General features: G+C 44.2%; 1 protein-coding gene across 2 annotated transcripts; it reads right to left on the bottom strand.

Moving 5' to 3' along the window:
* Positions 1 to 25,133, bottom strand: ASB11 (ankyrin repeat and SOCS box containing 11). 2 transcript variants are annotated; one of them, XM_060137391.1, is made up of 7 exons: positions 24,937 to 25,133; positions 16,286 to 16,365; positions 11,060 to 11,167; positions 7,759 to 7,909; positions 4,623 to 4,757; positions 3,321 to 3,512; positions 1 to 607 (listed from the first exon to the last, which is right to left on the bottom strand). In XM_060137391.1, exons 1-7 carry the CDS (start codon positions 25,115 to 25,117, stop codon positions 483 to 485), a joined length of 972 nt encoding a protein of 323 aa, XP_059993374.1. In that variant the 5' UTR covers positions 25,118 to 25,133; the 3' UTR covers positions 1 to 482. The 2 variants fall into 2 exon arrangements, with proteins under 2 accessions (XP_059993374.1, XP_059993375.1); XM_060137392.1 differs by lacking the exon at positions 24,937 to 25,133 and adding an exon at positions 23,845 to 24,049.
* Between the last annotated feature and the right edge of the window lie 194 nt (positions 25,134 to 25,327).

The following is a 25,327-nucleotide window of genomic DNA, read 5'->3' as shown; positions in this document are numbered from 1 at the left end:
TAAAATTTTAGCAGAGATTTATTCATGGAAGGAAAGAAAGAAAGGGGGAAGAAGGGAAGAACTAAATCAGGAACCCATCTTCGAATACTCATATTCATCCTAATCTTACCCACCCAGATTTATATGTGTCTACACGCTATTCAGAATGGTGATCCTTAATCAAAGATCATGAATCTTGAAAAACAGCCTATTAATTTCACCCTACTTCACAGTTTTTTAAAGTTTCTTAACAGCAAGAGCTAAAAACAGAGAAGTTTCTGATTGCCCCTTGGTTAAAGAGAACATTAAACTAACCAGGAGTTTTCATTCCCCACGTGTGTCAGTCCATCAGGGATGTGCTCTAACTAGCTTAGCTCATTTGAGAGTCTAGCTGTTGGGTGTTACACTAGGGAGTCTAGCTGTTGGGTGTCTATACTAGGTACCCTGGGTACAGCAGGCAACAACCTGTTTATTTCCAAGTATCTTCCCGTGGACAGTTGGGACTACTGGTATAGGAGGAATTTTTCCAGTGGCTCCGGCAGATACAGTTTGTGGATGGTCTGATGACAGGTGCGACCCAAGCACTTCCGGACACACAGGCGGCAGAGCTGGGAAAGAGCAGGCGGGCCTGAGGGAGGAATTAAAACGCGCGGTCACAGAGGCGGTGTCAGGAGATGTGCTGGGGCCTGACAGTCAGGCCACAGGGACCTCCTGGCTCTAGCTGCCCATGCGGCGGTGCTGGCTGGGTCCCCACTCACACTCGGCAGGGACCTCCATTCTCGCAAGGATCCCAGCTCAGCAGAGGATCTGGAGAAAGGATCCAACTCACTTAGACCCCATTGTACCCTGAACCTCAGTCTCATGGGGTCTCATGGAGTCACCGTGCCCAACCAAGGCTTTGAGTCCCGAAGGAGAGCAAACTAACCAGTGTCCAAAATATGGGTGAATAGGCTGACTGAGCATTTGGCTGGGATCCGTGTCACACAGGGGCATTTGTAATAATGCCCCACTATTTCCTTACCTGACTATCAATAAAGATGGATGCAAGTAGATGCATGTGATTACTGGACTAGACAAAGTTTTCCTTTTCAAGGAAATCCTATTGTCACAGCGTCTAGCACCCCATGAGAAACGGTGACTACACAGGCAAGTAAGTAGCTGCATGACACGTGGATTGATATTGCCAAGGAGCACCCACGTGACAGAACGCTACCTGGAGGAGCAGACCATCGCCCTTCCTTAAAACCTTGGGAAGCGAGAATGCAAAGTGTCTCTCCTGTCACACAACTGAGTGACCTCTGACATAGCTGCTGTTCATCCCTCTAGAGCAAGCAGCTGTATTTATGAAGACAGAGACAGAGGAACTTGTTTAGAAGAAATATGAATCCTGGACCTGGAAACATTTTTGATGCAAGCAAACAGGAAACGTGACAACTGCTATAAGCCGTATTCTCGGCTAATAGTTGTTAAGTGTCCCATATTTCCAAACTGGGAGCTGGTAAGGAGGGTCCTAATTCTTCCAGTAGAGGTTCAAATCAAAGAACAATCATTAATGACACAGACTACTGGAAATAACCTAGACCCATCTTACTCAAAGTGACCTCAGACTGGCAGCATCAGCTTCACCTGAGAGCCTGGTGGCCGTGCAGCGTCTGGGACCCCACCCCAGAGCTCCTGAATTAGAATCTGCGTTTTAAGGAGAACCCCAGGTGATTCATATGCACATTGAAGCTTAAGAAGCACTTGTCTGGAGAGTATTCCTAAAACTATTGAACCAAGCATCCCACCTGGAAGGCATACAAGACATGGGGGCATTTTCACAAAATGGAACTGGTGAGTGAAATTAAACTCTTCCTCATTAGAAACTGTTTCAGAAGATTCAGGATTGGGGCATCAAAACATTAAGAGTGCACATTGGGGCTTCCCTGGTGGCACAGTGGTTGAGAGTCCGCCTGCCGATGTGGGGGACGCGGGTTCGTGCCCCGGTCCGGGAGGATCCCACATGCCGCGGAGCGGCTGGGCCCGTGAGCCATGGCCACTGAGCCTGCGCGTCTGGAGCCTGTGCTCCACAACGGGAGAGGCCACAACAGTGAGAGGCCCGCGTACCGCAAAAAGACAACAAAATAAAACAAAACAAAACAAAAAAAAAGAGTGCACATTGGAAACTTATGGTTACCAAAGGGGAAGAAAGGGAGGGATAAATTAGGACTGTGGGGTTAACAGATACACACTACTATATATAAAATAGATAAACTACAAGGACCTACTATATAGCACAGGGACCTACACTCAATATTTTGTAATAACCTATAAGGGAAAAGAATCTGAAAAAGGATATATATACACACACACATAATACTTATATATACATACACACACATATATAGCTGAATCACTGTGCTGTATACCTGCAACACATTATAAATCAAGTATACTCCAATAATAAAAAAAAGAGAGTGCAAGTTGGAATCCTATTCCTTGGTTAGCATCCTAGACCTACTTTTTAGTAGCCGTGTAACCTTCTGAAAGCCCATCTCTTCATGCCCCTCATTTCCCGCTTGCAGCTGGGATAGCACCAGTTACTATAAAGTTCTCATGGCTTTAAAGTTTTGAGAATTCAGTGAGATGAATCTGTGTTTCAGACCTAGCTCAGCGTCTGACACGTGGAAAGCTGAATAATTATTATTACTTTAATAGTCTCCCGAGCATACAAACGCTCAGAAGAGGCTCAGATAGTGTTCTCTTTCTGTAGGGACACAGCACGGTTCTCTTTAGAATCTGGGATATGAAGCCTTGTAGACGCCACCTTCCCTCCTCTAGCGTCTAGAGATGCGTTAGCCCATGTGGACATGGGCGTGGGGCAATGCGGAGCGCAAACCCACCTACTCCCTGAGCTGGAGAACAGGCAGACAACTTCACCGCTTAGTCCAGTTTCTGAAAGACACACTCTGTGTCCACCCGACCATCTCTACTCAAGTATTTTTCATTTTCCCTGAACTGCCTCCGAAAATTACAAAGCAGAGTTTTGGTCTGCTCAATCACGTGCTTATGCCAGGATAGATAAGACAGCCCAGCCCTTTCACCAAAGTTCTCCGATTATTTTCTTGTTAATGCAAATACAAAGCAACGTACCAGTGGTATGTAAATGTCCCTTTGTTATAAGTGAATACACCCAGCAGACAAAAATCCCATCTCTGAGATGCTAGGACTTGCCCCCTCCCATGTGCCACTCCCAATTAAAAAGACGCAAAGGAAAGGGTAAGAGAGTCTAGAGGGGAGACTGGAAGGAGAGAGGGCGAATGTGCCTGTGGAAGAGAAGCGGACGCCCAGCCCTTCCTTACCTTCCCGGAGCAGAAGCGCCTGCTGCACGCCGCTTTTCGGAGCTGCCAGATCAAGTGCACTCTTGCCCTGAGCGTTTTTGCACTTGAGGCTAGCCCCGTAGTCTATCAGCAGGTGGATGATTTCCACACTGTTCTGCTTCGCAGCGGCATGGAGGGGGGTGTCCAGCCACTGGCCGTGGTCAACATTGGCTCCTTAACAAAGCAGATGACCACAAGTCAACACCCAAGGTTAATGGAGAAACACTACGAGCCTGAGATGTGCTAGCCATCGATAAAGACATCTTAAACGCCATGACATATGTGACAAATCTTTGAAAATATATGACTGAAGCTCAGACCCCCAGCAATGCCTACTGTTTCCAAACACTCTGATGAGAAAAGTATCGAATAAAGATATTTTTAGTTATTTTAAATGCTTCACTTGCCTTCCCACAGGAACTGTGTGACAGAGAAAATTAAATCTTTGCAGCTCCTTTTACATAGTTATTTTGTTTTTTTTGGCAAAGGACACAGCTAGGTTTATTGGGTATTTACATTATTCTGGGCTCGAAAAAAAAGTTTTCTGAATTACTATAGGGAGTGGTAAATGATAGGGGATAAAAAAGGGACAAAAAAATCTTAGAGACAAAAATTCTTATTTAAAGTTTCTTAATACAATCTCGACCTTTATGTCAGTGGCTAAGTTTGGGGAATCTTTAACCAAATAATACTTTCAAGATGTTTTATTTTTCCCTGGACACTCAGTTTCTGTACATGCCTTTGAGAATTAAACAACAAATTTTGCAGGGTTGATCTAAAGTACTCTATGACAAATGTCTGCTGTTTTTACTAGCCAGCATCTTCCTGGTAACCACACCTAGATTTCCCTCTGGGGAACCATCTCCCGTGATTCCCAGCTCATGTGCTTCCAGTGAAGCCCAACAACTGCAGTGTACACTGAAATCTAGGCCTAAGCCAGTCTGCATATTGTATTCCCTTGGCCACCATGATTGGTTCAGAAATGGGCATGTGACTTAAAAAGAGCCAGTGAAATACAATTGGTTGTTTTCCCCTAGGATTTATGGGAAAGAGACTCTTGCTCTCTCTTCAGACCACCAAGGAGAACCATACCAGGTAAATGGAGCCAATATCAAAAGAAGCAGAACTGAGAACTACAGACACTCATCTCTGAAGTTGTTTTAACCATTTAGATATCAAATGCTGTCAGAATTTTGTCCAGCCTGACAAGCACTTCGCCTCTGAAGCCATGGAAAACCAACGAGGTTAACTGGTTCTTCTCATGAAAAGACTTCTGGAAGTTACCTAATTCTAGAAGCTTCTTCACACAGTCTAGCCTCTGATAGGTGCAAGCCACATACAGGGGAGTTCCAAGGTGAGGCACTTCCTGGTCAATGTTAACGTTATTTGCCAGCAGAATCTCCATGCACTCTCTATTACCTGGTGGAACACAAGACAAGCTCACTCAAGTAAGGGAAATACTAACGATTCACAGAATTATAAGATTGCTTATCTGGAATGGGCTTTAGAAACAACCTAGATTTTTTTTTTCAGCAGGAAAAAAATTTGGGAGGTGGGGGAAATCTTAGAAATCTCCAAAATAAAAAGATTAGAAAGAAGAGCATGCCCATGCACCACCCCCTGCCCCGCTGACATTCTTCCCTGCAGCCTTGAGGTACCTCCAACCAAACTAAGGGTTCCAAGGAACACGGCTGAAATCACTCTCTATAATAAGTCACCGGATTACAGGCAGAGGTTACAAGACCCAGGGGAATAAATGACTCGTGCTCTTATTACCCTGAAAAGCCAGTGCTCAAATCCAAGGCCCAGCCCTGATCCATCCATCTCCATTACAAATCTCTCCTTCTCTTCCTCGCCCATGCATGTAAGATTGGGTGGATGGTCACGCCATGCACCTCCTTATTTTGGTCAACTTGTAAGACTCCTGTGAGAATTAACAAAAAGCCTCAAGTATAGAATCTATTTAAATGCACTTTCAAGTCTAGTGGCCAACAAGAACTAGATAAGTAAGCATTCTCCTTGGAGAGTTCACCCAGTGAAGAGACAGACATGATTAATTTGCAGAATATGAATGATTTGTTTGGGAGCAAATGCTTCTGAGGTATTGATGGGAGTTTTATAAAGAGTTGGTTCTTTTTTTGAAGGTTGAAATGTTTCCTAAAATAAACAAAATCTTATCATCACTGATTAGCTTAACCAACCTTTTTTTTAGAGATGACACCAAAATAAGCTTCATCTCAGCCTGCTTCATTCATCACAAATTCTGAATTAAGCACAATTATGCATTAAAATCTACAAGTAAGGCTTCCGTGAATTCCAACTACTTTACTATTGTTCACATAAGTCAATTTTATATTATAGCATTAATCTGTCAAAGTATTGACTCAGACTGACCCCTCTTGTTCCTAGAGGTTTAAAGCTGTAAGAATCCAGAAATATCTAATCAGGACCTAAAACTGCCTGGTAAATTCAGTGTATCTAATAAACATTTAAAAGCATAATTCCTGGGCTTCCCTGGTGGCGCAGTGGTTGAGAGTCTGCCTGCTGATGCGGGGGACACGGGTTCGTGCCCCGGTCCGGGAAGATCCCACATGCCGCGGAGCAGCTGGGCCCGTGAGCCATGGCCGCTGAGCCTGCGTGTCCGGAGCCTGTGCTCCGCAACGGGAAAGGCCACAACAGTGAGAGGCCCGCACACCGTAAAAAAAAAAAAAAAAAAAAAAAAAAAAAAAAAAAAAAAGCGTAATTCCTGTCTTTTTTTCCCAAAAGAAACTGAGCCTAGCTTGAGTTAAATTTAAGTGTTCTCAGGCAGTTTTAAAAAAATGAATATATAAAAGTCAAATGATTGGCACTAATATAATAGTATCTAAAATAATGAATTTGCTATTCATCCTTCCACTCTGTGGACATTGGTCCCTCACATGTTTTTATGATACAGAAAAAAATACGTAGAGACACATGAATTCATCTGTTTATGATAAGCATGTATATACCAGAGGTACATAGATACCAAACACTCCATATATAACCATCCAAGCACTGCAGAATTACTTAATTCAAATCATTACCAACGTTCATCCATTTTTAAGCATTTGGATGGAAATACAGATAATAGATTTTTACTTCAAATCAATATTTTAAAAATTTTAAACACTTTTATACCATTTCCAAAGTAGACTATTTCCCTACAACTTAAAGGACTTACTTGAAGTTTGGGAAATAATCAGCATCAATTATTAATTAATAAATGTTTGTTAAATATGTACAGGACATCAAAACCATAGATACACAGAGATTTGGGGGTTTGTATCATTTATAGTAATCCACTGCAAAAAAAAAAAAAAATTACCAAGTGACATGTTTAACAACCTGGGACAAAACTTTCACTATTGCCTTTTGAAATAAAGACTTTAATTCTCATTATACCAGCGAAGATCACTGTTCTACAGTGTTCTAACTTCTCCACGGTATTTCTATTTTTTTAATTAAAAAAATTTTTTTTTCTGTTTTGGCCATGCTATGCAGCTTGTAGGATCTCAGTTCCCCGACCAGGGATTGAACCCGGGCCATAGCAGTGAAAGCACCCAATCCTAACCACCAGACCACCAGGGAACTCTCTCCACTGTATTTCTGATCTCAATATAAGAGAATAACTCCACCGCTGGGTAACACAGAAAATGTTGCTCTTTGGGTGTGACCTTTGACAAATGGCGTTGGCCTTTCAATGGCTCTTCTTGTTCATGTCTAGTCTATGCATACAGTTTTAAAATTCCTTAATTTTACTCTTTTCCATCATTTCAAAAGCAACTGAGAACACAGAAATCTAGAATTCACCTCAAGGTTTCCAACGCCACAGTTTTTACAGTGGCAACTTTTTTTCAATAACTAATGACCTTGAGAGCTATCAGCTCATCTAGAGTATATTGCTTGTTGTGCAGTTACCTTTAATCCTCCATTAGAGACACTATCGGTCTGGGCTTTCAAACACTTTCACCACCTATTTTATGGCGGTGGTTGATGTTTTATGGGCTTTGGGGCATGAACTGTTCTTTTCTAGTAAGAACAGAGACATAAACACAGTACAGCTCATGGAAGTTACCCCTGCACTCCTGACTCCACCAGCTGCCGCCCAAACACCAGCAAGGAGCCTCAAGCAAGGCCCGTTGGGAGACTGAGCCCAGGAAAGAGGACATCTGAGGCAGGCGGCCATTCCCTGGTTCTGAGAAGAGCTGTGTCATGCCCCAGTGGTATTTCCTAAAGATTGAGGTATATTCAAGTTACTGCTGTGGGATTTCTAAGCCACAGCTAGTCCACTGGGGAAAAAGATTTGGGCGATCCTTGCAAAGAAAACCCTCTATGACTGATTCATGCAGGTAGGAGGGAGCCCACCAATGTTCTGTGTGCGACACGATGCCTCGTTTACCTCTCTTCACTGCCTCGTGGATGGGTGAAGCCAGGTGCACCTCAAGCTGGGCCTTGGCTCCGAACTCCAGCAGCACGTTGACGCACGCAGCGCTGCCACTGCAGCAAGCATTGAAGAGGGGCGTGGCTCCGTGAACTGTCACCCCGTTGACCTAACGATGGGCAAAGAGAGAACCAGAGGGTTTGCTATTTCCTTCTCACCATCTCCAAGTGTGCATTCCTATGTATCTGCCTGGAGAAACTTCCCACGCCAGTGAATGAACGAGGGAACCCCGCATCCTTACAGTATTGTGGGGTTCTTTTAGGTACCAGTAGCCTATCAACTCTCACCTATAAATATCAATAGTAGCAGAAATGAGGCCAAATGGGACAGTTTTTAAGATGTACTCAGGGGTATTCTAGAGCTTCCTAGGAGCCTCCTAGCTGTGAGGAGTGGTCCTGTATGGTGGATCAGAACATGGTCTCTGGAACAATTAGCTTGCGTTCAAATCCCAGTTCTCTCTCCTTTATGTGCTCAGAGATCTGGTTGGGATACTAACTTTCTGTGCCTGGGTTTCCTTATCTGTAAAATGAGGATCATAAAAGAATCGACCTCAGGAGGTTATTGGGCGGATGAGGTGAGTTACTATATGGTAAACACCTAGAACGTTGCCTGGTGCCCAGTAAGCATTCAAGAGACATTTGCAGGGGCTTCCCTGGTGGCGCAGTGGTTGAGAGTCCGCCTGCCGATGCAGGCGACATGGGTTCGTGCCCCGGTCCGGAAGATCCCACATGCCGCGGGGCGGCTGGGCCCGTGGGCCATGGCCGCTGCGGCTGCGCGTCCGGAGCCTGCGCTCCGCAACGGGAGAGGCCACAACAGTGAGAGGCCCGCGTACCGCAAAAAAAAAAAAAAAAAAAAAAAAAGAGAGAGAGAGACATTTGCAACAATTATCTCCATGATCTCCATTTTCCATTCATATGGAGCCGACTCCCCGTGCCAATCATGAACAAACATGTCAGGAGCAAAAAGTATTGGAGAAACCATCTAGCCACAGATTTCCTTTCTGGTCCAGTACCATCCACAGAAACTGCATATGCCAAAAGGGAACCCAAAGAGATCATGACCAGGCGAAATACACAAAGAAAACAGTCATCAACATGGTGTCTCTAACCACCCTCAGTACCTTCTAGGGATCTGAGGGGCAGGGGAGAACCAGCACAGCTGGGAGGCATCTTTGAGTATTAGCACCAGATTGAAAAGAACATCCTGGAACCAAGGCATTCTGGTGGGGAGGCTCTGGCAGGACATGTAGGACAACGAAGGTTTGATGTCAAGCCATTCTGCCTCAACAACTAAGGACATACGCTTGTGATCACCAGGATACTAAATTTTCTTGTTTCAGAAACAAGATCTTTCTCCACAATGCCAGGATAGCCCCCATTCAACTGGAAAGTTAAAGATGAGATGCTAAGATGGCAGAGACGGACAGGGACAAATATGTGTAAATTCATAAACTCTAAGGATTTCTAGGAGGTTGTGATTAATTAGATGGGGAGATGGAAGAAACAGGATGATTCCAGGCTTGGGGCTGGGGAAACCAGGAATATGTTTCACCTGGTCTCTGAGGCTGGGAATCCAAGAAAGGAGCCGCTCCCAGAGGGAAGAACACGATAAGCAGTTTCAGATGCACTGAGTTCGAAGCACCCACGGGACTGCCAATTTTGAGGAATTTTCTACTGATTGATCAACTTTCTCTTATTCCTTCTCTCACTCTGATTTGAATGTTAAATAGTATAATATTTACTGACTGTTCCCTCATAAGATTGCCAAAGACAAGGAACCACGTCCTACTCTCTGTCCCCCACAGAACCTCCCAGAGGCTCCTCTATTTCCCACCTGTGCTACACATAGAAACCCAACTTCCATATAAAATGCAAAGAAAAATCTTCGTTAGGCACTTAAAAACATTATAGCTCGTGAAACAAAGAATACAAGGACTGAATTCAAAAACGAAAGTAACGGGCTTCTCTGGTGGCGCAGTGGTTGGGAGTCCGCCTACAGATGCAGGGGACACGAGTTCGTAGCCCTGGTCCGGGAAGATCCCACATGCCGTGGAGCGGCTGGGCCCGTAAGCCATGGCTGCTGAGCCTGCGCGTCCGGAGCCTGTGCTCCGCAACGGGAGAGGCCGCGACAGTGAGAGGCCCGCGCACCGCGATGAAGAGTGGCCCCCGCTTGCCGCAACTAGAGAAAGCCCTTGCACAGAAACGAAGACCCAACACAGCCAAAAATAAATAAATAAACAATAAAAGTAAAGGAATTCCCTTAAAAAAATTTTTAAAAAACGAAGGTAACATCACAACAATATCTGGTGACTAAATAAAAGTCCTTGAGATTTTCAAAAGTATTAATTTCAGAATTCTATGCTGATATCTGTACGACATACAGCAGCTCAGTCACTCCTTGAAAAGGAGAGAATTTAAAAAGATAAAGTTCATTGCGTAGTGTTTTTCCAATGTATTATTTATTACAAGCTCATTTAGTTTGATAAGTTTGCTCAACAAAAATTGTTGTGGGTGTAGCGTGTTGAATTAAGAGTGGTTTTTGATTGCTGTTCTTTTATATTTTTTTTTCATAGTTTTTAAAATTTAATTAAATTTTTTTGGCCGCGTTGCACGGCATGCAGGATCTTCCCCGCCCAGGGATGGAACCCATGCCCCCTTCAGTGGAAGCGCCGAGTCTTAACCACTGGTCCACCAGGGAAGTCCCCTATTCTTTTTTTTTTTTTTTTTTTGCGGTACGTGGGCCTCTCACTGCTGTGGCCTCTCCCGCCGCGGAGCGCAGGCTCCAGACGCGCAGGCCCAGCGGCCATGGCCCACGGGCCCAGCCGCCCCGCGGCATGCAGGGATCCTCCCAGACCGGGGCACGAACCCGCGTCCCCTGCATCAGCAGGCGGACTCTCAACCACTGCGCCACCAGGGAAGCCCCACCTGTTGTTCTTTTTAAATGTGTTCTTCTAAATGTTTTAAAATAAATTTTCCAAGATCAGTGTTCAAATTACTTTAGCTCAAGCTGTTTTTTTTCAAGTTAGTATCACAGTTCTGAACGAATTCCGTAAATTACCTTATCTGAACGTTGGCACAGGGACATAGAGGCTGGAGAGAGGGGTAACCAGCAGTGTCTTCCCGACCATCCAAGAATATGGGCGCCGATGGGGCCAGGCCTGCGCACCCCACCGCGGGTAAGGGTTCTGGAAGGTGATGGGTCTTTACATGTTAGCGGTTGCACCTGGGCAGCCAGACCCGCGGGCGGGGATGGTACTCACGTGGGCGCCGTTCTCCAATAGGGCCTTAGCGCAGGCCACGTGGCCTCCCAGGCACGCCTCATGGAGAGAAGAGACCCGGTTAATTGTTACCAGGTTCACGTTGACGCCCTACAATTTGGAGAGAAGTAGATTAAAGGCTGCATCAGCAATAAGAATACACGGCAAGGTTGTCGGACGTGTTTGTGAAGTGTTCGTAGCCTGCGGGCACCACCTAGAGAGGAGTAGAGGCCATGACTAGGGGAATCCAAACACAGCTGGGAGCCTCGGCTTCACTGATCCAGCGAAAGCTCATTCGGTATCCTGGGCCAGGCCATGTGCCGGCACCTGGGGCTTCAAAGCTTATGACATGGGTCTCTCTCCTCTAAGAGCTTAGTGGGGAGACAGAAATGGTGGCGGGAAGTGGGGTGGGGTACGGTGGGGAGGCACCCAGCCAGAATACTGCCATACTGGAAGCATGTTCACATTTTAATTGGGGACATAGGGTATCCTTGAATCTGCCTTGGGGAGTAAGAGAAAACTTTGCAAATGAGCGAGTATTTAGCTACGGCTTGAAGCATAAAAAATTTCAAACTAGGCCGCATAGCACAGGGAGATCAGCTCGGTGCTGTGTGACCACCTAGAGGGGTGGGATAGGGAGGGTGGGAGGAGGGAGACGCAAGAGGGAGGAGATATGGGGACATATGTATACGTATAGCTGACTCACTTTGTTATAAAGCAGAAACTAACACACCATTGTAAAGCAATTATACTCCAATAAAGATGTTAAAAAAAAAACTAGGAAGGCAAAAAAAAGGCATTCCCTTAGGAGGGAACAGGATATGCAAATGTGGGACGCGGAGGAGGGCGAGGCAGGGCACGGAGGTGGATAGTTGCCAAATCTCTGGATCAGAAAGAGCCCGCACGTGACAGAGGAGGAAGAAAAAAGGGGAAGTGGGGGGAGGGGGAAGATGAAAGGGGACGGTAGGCTAGAGACAGATCGTGAAAGGCCTTGGTTTCCGAACGGGGGTGGAGGTGGGGTGCATGTGTTATAGGGAATGAGGCGCCTTTCGAGTCTGTTAGTCCGTAGAAGGTCTGGAGCCAATACATAGGACGTTTTCGGAAAAGCACACTGGCAGCACCAAGGAGGGCTGCTCGGAGAGGTAGGGATGTGACACTGGAGGAAGGAGCGTCATGAAGACATGGCGATGAGTCAGGCACAGGCTGATATAGGTGTGAACAGCAGTGGGTACGGGGAGCGGGTGACAGAGTCCAGGGTTGGGGGTGTTAGAAGTGGATGTGGCACAGAAGGATGACGCCCAGGCTCAAGAGTAGAAAGTAAAGGGCTTCCCTGGTGGCGCAGTGGTTGGGAGTCCGCCTGCCAATGCAGGGGACGCGGGTTCGTGCCCCAGTCCGGGAAGATCCCACGTGCCGCGGGGCGGCTGGGCCCGTGAGCCATGGCCGCTGAGCCTGCGCGTCCGGAGCCTGCGCTCCGCGGCGGGAGAGGCCACAACAGTGAGAGGCCCGCGTACCGCAAAAAAAGAGTAGAAAGTAAAATAGATGATGCTCCTAGGGTTCCTGTGCCTGAGTAGCCGTGATGCTGACTGCCAGACCTCCACTGCCTGCCGAGCTCTCCGCAGGAGCAGAGGCTGGAGCCGGGGGCTTCCCCTAGCGCTCCTCTCCTTCCCCAGATCCGAGCGTCTCCGCCCAGTCCTGGCACACTTGCCCTCCGCATCGTGCCGTGCTCCACTTTCCTCGCCTTGGAGTCCATTTGACAGATGCCAGGCTCAGCCTAGCTGCCGGCCAACTTCATGCCCTGACTCTACTTTGCCCTTACCGCTTGCCCCCATGATCACCACTTTCTATCTGTGAAAGGATTTAGGTTCTGCCAGGACCCAGCCGAGTTCTGCTTTTGATTCTCTGCCTCGTAACTACCTGCTGAAACGCTCCAAAACCTAGTGCAAGACCCTGGACCCCAAACCCCAACCTAAGTTCCCAACCCCTCCCACCAGACCTCCATGGTGCTGGCCGCATCCCTCCTGTGGCCAGCAGCTGGGACTACCCACTATTGCCAGTCCCATCGTCATCTTAGGGCCTGTTTGTGCCTCCTTGGTCCTGTCCATGTTTATATCCTGAATATGACGTCATTACTCCAGAGCCGTGCTGTATATTTACAATTGGATATCTAATACAAGGAGGTTTCTTTTCCTCTTCCCATTTATAATTTCATTTTAAGAAAATAAAGAAAAAATAAGAGCATTTTAAAAAATAGTCCACAAGGAATTCCCTGGCGGTCCAGTGGTTCGGACTTGGCGCTTTCACTGCCGAGGGCCCGGGGTTCAATCCCTGGTCCGGGAACTAGGATCCTGCAAGCCCGGCGGCGTGGCCCCAAAAAAAAGTCCACAAGGTGGCAGCAGTGTGCTAAAGAAAAACATTGACCCGATGCAAACTCTCAAGAATCCCTGAAACTGTACAAATGTAATGTGGGACAGGCCTGAAAGCTCAGCGAGAGTGACTCACTGTCATTGCGGGTGAGAACATGGGGGAGCAGAGAGTTCAAATTATTAAGATTTGAGGTTCCCCTGCTGTCGGTGACAGCCAGTGTGATCGGCAGAAGCTCCTGACCCTTGGTTTAATGTTTTGCTCACAGCACACCACACTGTCTACACGTAAAATAGAGTAGAAAATAAAGGAGAATAATCCATTTTTTACCAGTGTGTAAGGGTAAAAAAGTGGGGAGGTACTAAGAAAAGGCTGAAGAATTCTCCATGAAGAATGCTCTTTACACGTTGAAGGACACTATAGAAACCAACATGCTTACAAAATACAGTTAAAAATAAAGAAGTGCTAAAAGCAATGTGATATCCTGGACTGGATCCTGGAAGAGAAAAAGGACCCTAGTGGGAAGACTGGTGTCGTCTCAGTAGTCTGTAGTTTAGTTAATGGTGTTGTACCAATGTTAATTTCTTATTTTTGACTAAAGTACCATGGTTATGTATGATATTAACACGAGGGGAAGTTGGGTGAAGAGTATGCTGGAACTCTGTGTATTATCTTTGCAACTCTTCTTTAAAAGTATTCTAAAATTAAAAATTTTAAATACTAATAAAAGTATTGAGGTCGGGGGCCAAGAAGAAGGAGCTGAAAGCAAGACTTTTCACTGTGTACCTTTTTCTATCATTTTAATTTGGAAACTATGTGAATATGTCACATATTAAAAATAATCAAATCAAATAACAGTTTAAGTGCTTCAAGACAGAGGAGGAGGAGGTCGGAGGAGGAGGGAAATAGATGAGGGAGATTAAGAGGTACAAACTTTCGGTTGCAAAACAAATGAGTCACGGGCATGAAATATACAGTGTGGGGAAGATAGTCAATAACTATGTAATCTCTTTGGTGACAGATAGTAACTAGACCTATCATGGTGGTTATTTGGAAGTGTATAGAAATATCGAATCACTATGTTGTATAACAGGAACTAACATAGTGTTGTAGGTCAATTATACTTCAAAAGCAAACTCATAGAAAAAGAGATCAGATTTGTGGTTACCAGAGGTCGGGTGGGGGCAGTGGGGAGAAGGAATTGGATGGAGGGAGTCAAAAGGTACAAACTTCCAGTAGAAGATACTAGGGATGTAACACAGCATGATACAGCATGATAGATATAATTAACACAGCTGTATGTTATATTATGAAAGTTAAGAGAGTAAATCCTGAAAGTTCTAATCACAAGGAAAAACCTTTTTTCTATTTCTTTACTGTTAAATCTATACGAGACAATGGATGGTCACTATATTGTGATAATCCTTCCATGATGTATGTAAGTCAAATCATTATGCTGTATACCTTAAACTTATACAGTGCCGTAGGCCAATTATATCTCAATAAAACTGGAAGGACAAAAATCAAACCAAATAAAATTTTAATTGCTTACAAATAAATAAGCAAGTGATAAAATCAAGTGCAAAGTCCATTTGATTATTACTGGCAGTACTGTTTTCCTTTTGCCTCCACTTTTTTAAGAAGTAACACAACTCATAAAGGAGAAAGAAAGAAAAGGCACACACATACACACACAGAGAGGAAAAGAGCAGTGTGTCCAGCTGTTTAAATTTCAAATAAGGAAGCCAGGTTGGGTGGTAGCTAGGCTGTGGAAAAAAGATCTAATGACTTACCTCCTCTGTACACACACAGACTCTAAAACAAAGTAAATGCACTGTGTGCACTTTCATTCATCTCACAAATATTTACTAGGCCTCTAGTCATTATTCATGGTGCTAGGGATACAGTCATAAGTAAAAATAAATTAGCTTTAATAACTAAGACTTGAAGAAATCTTCCCAAAGGAGTAAGATTTACCCATTTGTCAACCTATTTCAATGTTTGCTTTTGAAACAGTGGATCACCAGGGTAGGCAGCCTCTAAGATGGTTCCCAGGGATCAAGATGGGTCCTGACTCCTGGTATTGGCTCACTGGTGTAATCCCCTCCCCTTGGACATGGGCGGGATTTACTGACTCCCGTCTAATTAATAGACTACGGCAGAAGCAATCAGATGTCACTTTGGAGACAGGTTATGTACTGAGACTTCCTTCTTAGGCCCTTTCTCATGCTGTCTGTGGAGGAAGCCAGCTACCATCTTGTGACACAGCCCTATGGAGAGGCCCAGGCATCAAGGCACTGAAAATGGCCAACAACCTCATGAGTGAGATTAGAAGCAGATCCTTCCCCTGCTCAAGCTGTAAGATGACTGCAGCCCTGGCTGATACTTTGAAGCCTGCAAGAGACTCGGAGCCAGAACCACCCAGCTAAGCTGCTCCTTGGCCTACAGAAACCATGAGACTCTAAGTGTTTGTTGTCTTCAGCCACTGTGTTTCAAGGTAATTTGTTACAGAGCAATAGCTGACTTATGCAACTTCAGGGCTGCTGTTACTAAGGCACACTGGGAGAGAGCAAGGTGAGTTAGTGCAACACAGGTTTGAGGGCATCCCCCATCAGCCTCATAGGGAAACTTTTTATGAAGCAAAGGGAAACTTAGAAGGGGAAGGTTGGTAATTGGGCAGAAAACCAGCCAGCTCCCCAAGGAGGGAGAGGCAGGAGGAACAAATACCTGGGAGAGGATGCATCCATGTAGAATGGCTGTGCTGGGAACCAGATGGGGCCAGCAAGACCCCTGCTGCAGTCAAAGCTGATCAAGAATGATGCTTGGTTATAGCACAAGCACCAAGGATCAAGTCTTTCGTTTACTCACCTGTGCAATTAAAGTTTTCAGGGCCAGTAGGCGCCCCTGAGCTGCCGCTTCATGAAGTGGAGACCGATCGGCCCAGCAATCTGAAACACACATCAAGCTCAGAGTCAAGGTCAGGAGTCTTCTTCCTCGAGCTTGTTCATGTGCCCGCCCACTGTGAGAGGAGGTCTGGCGGAAGGGGAGGGGAGCCGGCACCACGCATCAGGTTCTCCGGTCTGCCACTCGCAGGGTGACCAGCCACTGAGGATACAGTCCATGGGCGTGGAGAGGGAGCACAGACCATCTCTCTGGCTTTAGGGGGCAGTTTTCATAAGGAATACATTTCATTCAAATAAATACTGCCCAGTGATTGACTCCGATAACTCTGAATAGGCAAAATGAAGGGCAAAGCTGGTCCATGAACTTCCCCACTTTCTTCTTTCCCCTGCCTCTCCCCCTTCACCCCTACCCTAAGACATCCTATATGCCAGGAAGGAGACCCTAAGGGCTCAGGGAAAATGGTTTTGTTCGAAACTCCCTAGATAATTCTTTGATTTTGGTAATGAAGCCGGTCTGTTATCATAATGCAGAATGTTGTTTTTCAGATGACATAATCCTCCAAGAGTTTTTGGTGGGCAGTTAGAATGTGATGGCTAAGCACTGGGCCAGTCCTGCCTCAACCACTATCTCTGCCAAAATGGGCAAGTTACTAAAATCATTTGAACCTCAATTTCTTGATCTGTAAAGTGGGGGAATCGTGATCTAGTATTTAGCAGGTTCTTTGGTCTCTAAGTAGGCCACTAAAGTACATCCATGATGTTAGGTGCTCAAGAAAAGTTATGATTAATAAGTACACGTGGTAGGGTAGCGCTCTAAGGAACAGCCTTAGAACTGCCTTACAAATGTATATTTCTTGTTAATTGCTTGTCAGGAAACAAGACTAACAAGCTTAAGTGTGCATTTGAGAAGTAAGCTTCTATTAAACATGCCAAAGGGCAATCATTTGTTTTGGAAGAAAACCTACACTGGTTTGCAAAATTGGGGCATTCTTCAAAGTATAACTGTGCTCTTCATACATTGACGAGCACGTCATACAGTTTGGGTTTAACACAAAAGGCCCATCTTATCACCTTTTTCTAGGTGATTTGGATGGTGCTAAGAATTCAGGTTTTCCCGTACCTACAACCTTGACAAAAACAATCCCAACAAATATGGAATTATGTGAACTTGAAGTAGTGTGTCCTCATGGAGAGACTGAAATTTTCCAGTGGATGAGAACCAGGGCTCAACATTTCCATAAAAGCTCTTCTTACATTGAAACTCAATTTTTATCTTCTCCAACCCTCTGGGTTTTGAAAAGGGAGAAAGCTAGAATGAATTCTACAGGGTTGGATTGAAATGGGAACAATTAGAGCAACTGGTATGAAAATGTGATTTTCAATATATGTGTGTATATGGAAAGATGGTGCCTACAGAAACATCTATGGGCTGAAGGTGGGATCTGGTGACCCATCTGGTTCTCTCTCTACAGATATATCTATATATCTCTACCTATAGACAGATATATAGATATATCTAGATAGACAGAATAGCACTGTATACTGAGAAAACCTAAACCAAGGCTGCTTGGAGAAATGGCTGACTCCGAGGCTGAAATGCCAGGACAAATGTAAGATGGGCCGCAAACATCTTGCCAGAAAGTAAGGAAGTGCTCAGTGAACGATGGGAAACGTCAAAAAGTACAGAAGCTGCCTTGAAGGGGCTTCCACTGGCCAAATATGGGACGATTTGAGCATGAAAATAAATCATGATTATACCCTAGCAAATAAAACAGGAATCTATAAGGCCTCACTGATACAAATGAATATATAAACAGGGAGAAGAGAAAGCTCTGCCTCATAGTAGAACACCAACTTCAGACACGTAGGAGAAATAATAGAATCGGCCTCAAATTATCTCCCCACAAAATAATTACATAGTTATCAAGGGAACAGGGGTAATTGTACAGTGGAACGAAATGGTAGGCACCACCTTACCCCGGGGATCAAAATTAACCTCAGAAGCGATGGAACCAATTGACACAGTGTGCCGTCTGTTGGAACACAATGAGCCACATCACATACTACCGGAGGGAACGCAGTGAAAAGAACACAGCGTTGCTGGGAATATTCCTGCTCAAAATGCATAGCCTGAATCTAATCGTGAGGACACCTCAAACCAACTCAAACTGAGGGATGTTCTCAAAACTAATTGGTGTGTAACCAGATTGAAGGAGGCTGACGAGACACAACATCTAAAGGCAACGTGTGCCCGGACTGGATCCTTTTGCTATCAAGGATGTTAACTGGACAGTTGGATAGACATGAATGGAGTCTGGGCAAAGAGCAGTGGGAATTCTTTGTACCACTTTGGTTCCAAAATAAAAAGTGTGTATCTATCTATACCTAACTATATCTGTCCATCTGTTAATCTATCCATCAATCTATCTGTCTAATCACTGGTGAAATGCATACTTCTGATATGTAGAATACTTTTTCTAGTAAGAAAAACAGACAATTTTAACCTGAAAATATATTGCGTTTGTATGTCCACTTGTTCCTGAGTCAGTTAAAAGCTGATGAGTGGAGGATTTTTCAACCTCTTTGGACATTGATCATTTGCATAAGTTAGGAATAATGAGATAACGTACGCACAGAATCCTCAGTAGTCAGCCTTGGTTTTCTTCGACCACATCTCCATCCCATTCAATATGAAGTGTGCGCCAGACGCGTCGCCCTCTCGCCTCATCAGGCTTGGAGAGGGACAAGCACCGAGTTTGGAAGGACGGTCTTCCCCCATGGATGGCAACTCAGCGCCCTGACCCACCTAAGAAGCAAGCCCACAGCTGTGGCTTTGCTATTCTTTTGTTCTAACAATAGCCAGCCAACTGAGTCACCTGAAGGTACTCTAAGTATTTGCTTCACACCAGGATTTAAATGGCAACTTGCTATTATTAACTTAGAACAGCAACATGAAATGGCTTTATTTCTAAAGCTTGCCTCCAAGCGGGCCGCGGTGTCCCCTTTCCTGCTGGGAAGCAGGCACCTTAACCACGATCTCATCCTGTTTCTAGTAACTTTCTGTTACCCCTCAGCCCCCTAAGACCCACGCCATCCGTACACACGGCCTGGACAGATCTCTCAAACATCACGCTGATGAAGGCGGCCCTGCACAGAAGAGATGACTCCCTTTCCATAAAGTACAAAAGGGCCAGACTCACTTCGGGCGTTGGGAGTCAAAAGTACCATGAGAAGGGGCAGGGACTGACCGGAGGTGGGTGGGGTGAGGGTCATGCTGATAGCGGGCGGTTTCTTGTTCTTGGGAGCTGGCATTCCACGGTGAAAACTCACCCAGCTGTCCGCTTTGGGGTTTGTGCACTTATCTGTATTTATGGCATACTTCAAGAAAGACATTTCAAGGCCACCAGTCTACTGGTCAGTCCGCTTTAAAACTGTCATCTCCGCTCCTCTGCCCACTCTCAGGGCAGGGGATGGCCCCCTCTCCGCCCGAGGAAGGGCAGCATGTTCTCAGTTCCTTCTTGAGGTGCCAACAGCCCCTCTGGTGCCGTGGGGGTGGGGAGAAGCGAGAGGGATGGGGAGATGTCTCCCTAGCGGCCTGGAAGAGGGGACCAGTCCTGTGCACTCGGCCTCAACTGCACGTCTCACACCCAGTGCCTTTCCTACGCGCTGGCACTTGGCCACCTCTCCTAGTGTCCCCCATCAGTGCAGCATCGTCTGATACCCCCAACTCCCACCGCAGGCTTCCGAGGTGGACGCAAGCGTGCAGGCCATCTTCTGATCCAGGGAGGAAGAGGGAAGGGTGGGTGGTCCTGGGCTTCTATTTCCTCGCCACTGCTTTCCAGCTCTCTTTCTCCCTATTTGAGGAGTCACTTTGAGAACGCACCCCGTTCTGGTTTTAAGAACTACTGGTTTTTCTATCCTGCCCATCCTCCTGGTAGATTGACTTGTTGGGGGGGGGGTGCCTTCCTACATCCCCCTTATCTCTGTAAATAACATGAAATAAATCAATTGGATTGCCTTAAATGTGGAAGTCATTTCAGTTTCCCAACTGGAAATAAAGCCACTCTCCTGGAAGTCACCTTTCCGGTCAGTCTGTTGCCCAGCACTTGCTTCAAAGGACCTTGAAGGGTTTTCACACAAAACGCTTTTCCAGAAACTCTGCCACGGTGGGCTCTTCTGTTTTTCTATTCTGATTCCCAACACACAGCCTCTTGCTCTTATCATTCTTGTTTTGCAAATTGGAGCTAATTGCGAGAAACTGAGGATAAAAGTTATTTGGCGGCTAGGGAGTTTTTCCATTCCTTTCAGGAAATATGTATCTAAGATCTCCGAATAAATGAATGCTGAAGTAGCAATCAATCCTTCGCGCCTAAGGCAGTCTAGTTTCAGTTATTTGGCGCGCCGCCTGTGTCACAGGGCTGCAGGAACATTTTGAAGATTGTTTACTGTACAAACATGTCTACTTGTTCCTGATGAGGTGTATGGAAAATGTTCAAGTACATTTCCATTCCCCCCTTTGACTTTTTCTCAGAATGTGATTTGTATCTCTAGTTCTCAGGCTCTCTGAATAACAAATTCATGACAATGTCTAAAACCATAGATTTCAATAACAAAATGGGTTCAGATGGAATATGGGTGTCTGAGCTCCAAGAATTCAAGATAAAAATCAGTTATTATTTTTAATTTTTTTTTTGCAATTTTTACCCTGCCGATTTCCAACAAGTATTTGAGACGACTGGTTTATTTATTTTTTTAACTGCCTGACTGGTTATTATCTCCAGTGCCCGTGAAACAATCTTTATTCGCTTTATTCAAGTTCCAAAATCATATGAAGGAATATCTTCTCCTGTAGCACTTATCAAAAAAATATAGAAAATTCAAATTTGAACCAAAATATAGGCAAGAGCCTAACAGAGTTAATGATATCTTAAGTAAAATAAAGGTAACTGGAAAAAAAACATATTACAAGAAATTTCCCAAGGTATCAAAAGTATTCTAATATAATTGAGTTAAAACGCGTACCCTCTACAACACTCAGCTCTGGCCAGGAGATGAACTACAGTCAATGAACATCTCTTTGTAATGTGTTAGAAAGAAGCTTCCTTTGAACCCATCAGGAGCAGGAGAGCTGAGCTGAAGATGACAGGTCGGGTGGCAGAGCCCCTGCTGAGTGCTGTGTGTCCCAACTTGGGAAAGCCAGCAGGCACCTGTGATATATAACCACTCAGAGGATGGGGGGACCAAGGCTTGAGGAGACAAGCACCAACACTGAACAAGGCGAGGTGGAGGACCGGGCAGGAATGGACCAAAGGAGGGAAAAAAACTGTTGACACGGGAAGGATAGAGAAAAGGAGTCAGGATGGTGAGTCAGGCAGAGGCGTGGCCATCAAATCAAGGTCAGTCCTTTGAATTTAGAAAAACAAGGACAACTGATTTTAGGCAAAACACTTAGAATAGAACTCTTTTTTTTTTTTTTTTTTTTTTTTTTTGGTACGCAGGCCCCCCACTGTTGTGGCCTCTCCCGTTGCGGAGCACAGGCTCCGGACGCGCAGGCTCAGCGGCCGTGGCTCACGGGCCCAGCCACTCCGCGACATGTGGGATCTTCCCGGACCGGGGCACGAACCCGTGTCCCCTGCATCGGCAGGCGGACTCTCAACCACTGCGCCACCAGGGAAGCAAAGAACTCATTTTTTTAAAGGGTACAGTAACTCCACAATCTCTTACCTGCAATTGTAAATTTCCCCCAGTTCTGAAAACCAAGTTGGCAACACGCTCTTCTGGCAGCAAAACATGGTCAGGACTCAGGTTTAGCAAACTATTATTTTTAATTTGTATTTTCACTTAGTGTGAATATTCATATTTTTTACTATAGAAATATCAAAACGTTTGATTACAGGAGGAAGCTCCAGGTCCTGCTGGGAGTGCCACATCATATACGGTATACACGCTGCATAATGATTCTAGTATCCTCCAGACTCCTGAATCCTAAAACATCTGGCCCAAGGGTTGTCAATAAGAGATTATCAACCTGCATCTACACTTTATTTTTATCAAGTGTGATGACCAAGTCACTGTACTAAATATAGCTTCAGTTCTGGCCAAATTAGCAAAGGTTGAAAAATCATACCCCACGTCTCTCGGGAGAGAGAGTGCCTGCAGAAATATGTATGGCCTGAAGGCGGGGGCCAGTGATGCATCTGGTGCTCTAGATATAAGAATATCAAGGGCCAATGACAATGTTTCAAACTTAAAAATATATATATATTATTGACAAATTACACAAAGAAGCCGGAAAAAACTAAGTACAGCCAACCAAACATAGCTGAACTCCATTCTGATGAGTTATTTACAAAAGTAATAGTTTAAACCACAAAGAAAGTATCGAATGATGTACTCCAGAATATGAAAAAAAACTTCCCAAAAAATTTTACAGCCAAAAAAAAAAAAAAAAAGATATTTAATGAGGGATGTGATGCTAGGTGCAGCTTCTAGAAGAAAAGTGCCAGGACCTATGACAGGCTAAACTCTGCCCTGGCTGAGTTTTTTACTACCTCCCCTTGTTTTTTACAACACTGACGATAGTTACAGGAACAGAATATGCTACTGGACTCAAGAAAGTTCTGAGATTTTAGTAAGTCGATTAGCTGACTTACTGATTAAATGTCACATATTTTCCCAACAAACATTTGTCTGACCAACAAGCAGCAAAGGTAATTTCTGGTTTGAGTTGAACACTTAGACAAAATTTTGTTCTTGGTTTTTAAAATGTCTAGCTTTAAATATATATATATATATATATATATATATATATATAGTATCTGTTAACAGTGTCAAAAGAAAAATCGCTGTGGGAATCATGTAAAAACCACTGTTTCTGGCATATTATTGCCTAATTACAGAAAGCCTTATTTACCGAATCTGGATATACTCTCTACTATATACGTGTGTGGGTGTGTCAGTGGTGTGTAGACGTATACGCAGCCATCCTCACACACATACACATGTATATAGGAAATTAAACTGAGAAATTAACAGGCACTATTCACCCCACTGCTTCTTGTTAGTGATCACTGAAAAACACATTTCTGACTTTAGAACACCACGCCATTTGCAGTAGAACACCATGCCATTTGCAAATTAAATGATTATCCTAGGAGCTTCAACAAGATACTTGAGCTAAAAAATGAGGGCGCTCTATTTATGAGAATTGCATTATGGCTCCAGGTTTTGACTCTTATAAAACTTGCTTACGAGTACTTCGTTAAGGACCACAAGGGCAGAAATAATGCACATGAGCACCAGGAGAAAACGTTTTGAACACACTCTTGCTGATGCTGTCGGACTTTACTAATTTAAGCCATGAGGATGATGTATCTATGAGAACGTTAAAACTGTGATGGAAACGTCTAGAAAGCCCCTGCCCCTATTTACAAATTAAATTAGAAAACAGCTTTTCAGATTATGCTTAACTTGAAATTAAGGTTACTTTAAGTTTTTTTTAAAAACCAAGTCAAAGCGACATACCTCCCTGAAACGTGTGACAAATGTAATCCCCAAAAGAAACCTCTTTCCACACTCCGAGCCTTCTGCCGCTTCCCGAAACTTCGAGATTCTTCTCATTTTCCCCTGTTAATTGAAGCATTCTGATGCTCTGTCTTTGGAGGTCTTAACTCTTCGGATAAGACTGCTGTTCCCTAGTGTCCTTAAAGTTGTCTGGTGTATTGGAATCACATAACATAAGTCTATTTTGAAAGAGAATCCAGGGTGCAAGGTGAAATGGATACTAGATAAAGAATGAGGTAACCCTGGAACCCCTGCGAACACTAAAAATACACAGGGAAATTTGGAACTCTGTTTATGAATAAATACTCCTCTATCCAGTGGCAGTCCCAGCAGTAACCAAGATACCTGATTCATTTACTTTCGTAGCCTCTCCCTACAATTAACGTGAATCATTTCTCGAAAGAAATGGAGACTGAATTCTGCAAAGCAGGAGACTTTAAAACGTTTGGACCAAAGGTTGGCATTTCATATTACAATAACCTTTGTTTGCTGTGCTTTGCATGGTGCTGGGCATAAATGGATTCAGTGAAGGGTTTTTTCCTGACAGTGACAAGTGGCTAAGCAATTCGAATTGCAAATGACAGCGCGCGCACACACACACACACACACACACACACACACAAATACATATATATATTGCATATATATTGCTGCTTTAAATCAAATTTATTGGTCATTCCATTTCCTGGGGAAAACAGTTTTAGAATGCACTGCTAACATTTGATTACAAATATTCAAGAAGATAATCCTATAAAGTAATTCTTTTGTTAGCAGAAATGAGTTTTCCCAAAATACTCTTAGAAAGCCACTAGTCTATTCACTTCTTAAATAATAACTGCTAATGAAACTACTAATTTACAGAAAAGAAAGCTGAAAATCCTTCACAAATTGGTGCAGTCAACACCATTTGCTACTTTAAATGATAATTTTTTAAAACTACCCACTCAAAGCCAAAGTTTAAATAAATAAAATCTGCTTTCTAGAAATATTATTCATATGAATTATCTAGGAGGTTTCTTTTAAAGTATTGGGAACAAATTCATGTATTTTTACCTGAAATTTCACCATAGATCTCTTCTGCTATCCTAGCCGCTTCTTTTCTATTTCCTTTGACGATATAGAAATGGGTTAGGAGCGCCAAGAACACTTTAATTAAAAGCTTGAAGAAAAAAAAAGTAGCAAACATTGTAATAAAAATGTTTTTAAAGCCAAAGGAAACAGGACCGTCCTCCATTTTGGTTCACACTCTGTATAGGTTCTTGGGACTGCAAAATTTCACTGAGTTATAATCGGTATCATATGACATCTATTTTAAACCTTCTAGCTCTCCGTGTTCCTGTTACAGAGAACTGAGTTTGTAGATTCTAAGCTAACTGTGATTTGGCGACTGCATGCACTGACATTCATGGCAATGTTAAATGAACTAAAGAAACTTCCTTCAAAC

This window comes from Lagenorhynchus albirostris, chromosome X, assembly GCF_949774975.1.
Source record: "Lagenorhynchus albirostris chromosome X, mLagAlb1.1, whole genome shotgun sequence".
Classification (NCBI taxonomy): Eukaryota; Metazoa; Chordata; class Mammalia; order Artiodactyla; family Delphinidae; genus Lagenorhynchus; species Lagenorhynchus albirostris.
The sequence above is the reverse complement of the archived record's forward strand: the minus strand, read 5'-3'. Positions and strand labels throughout refer to the sequence as shown.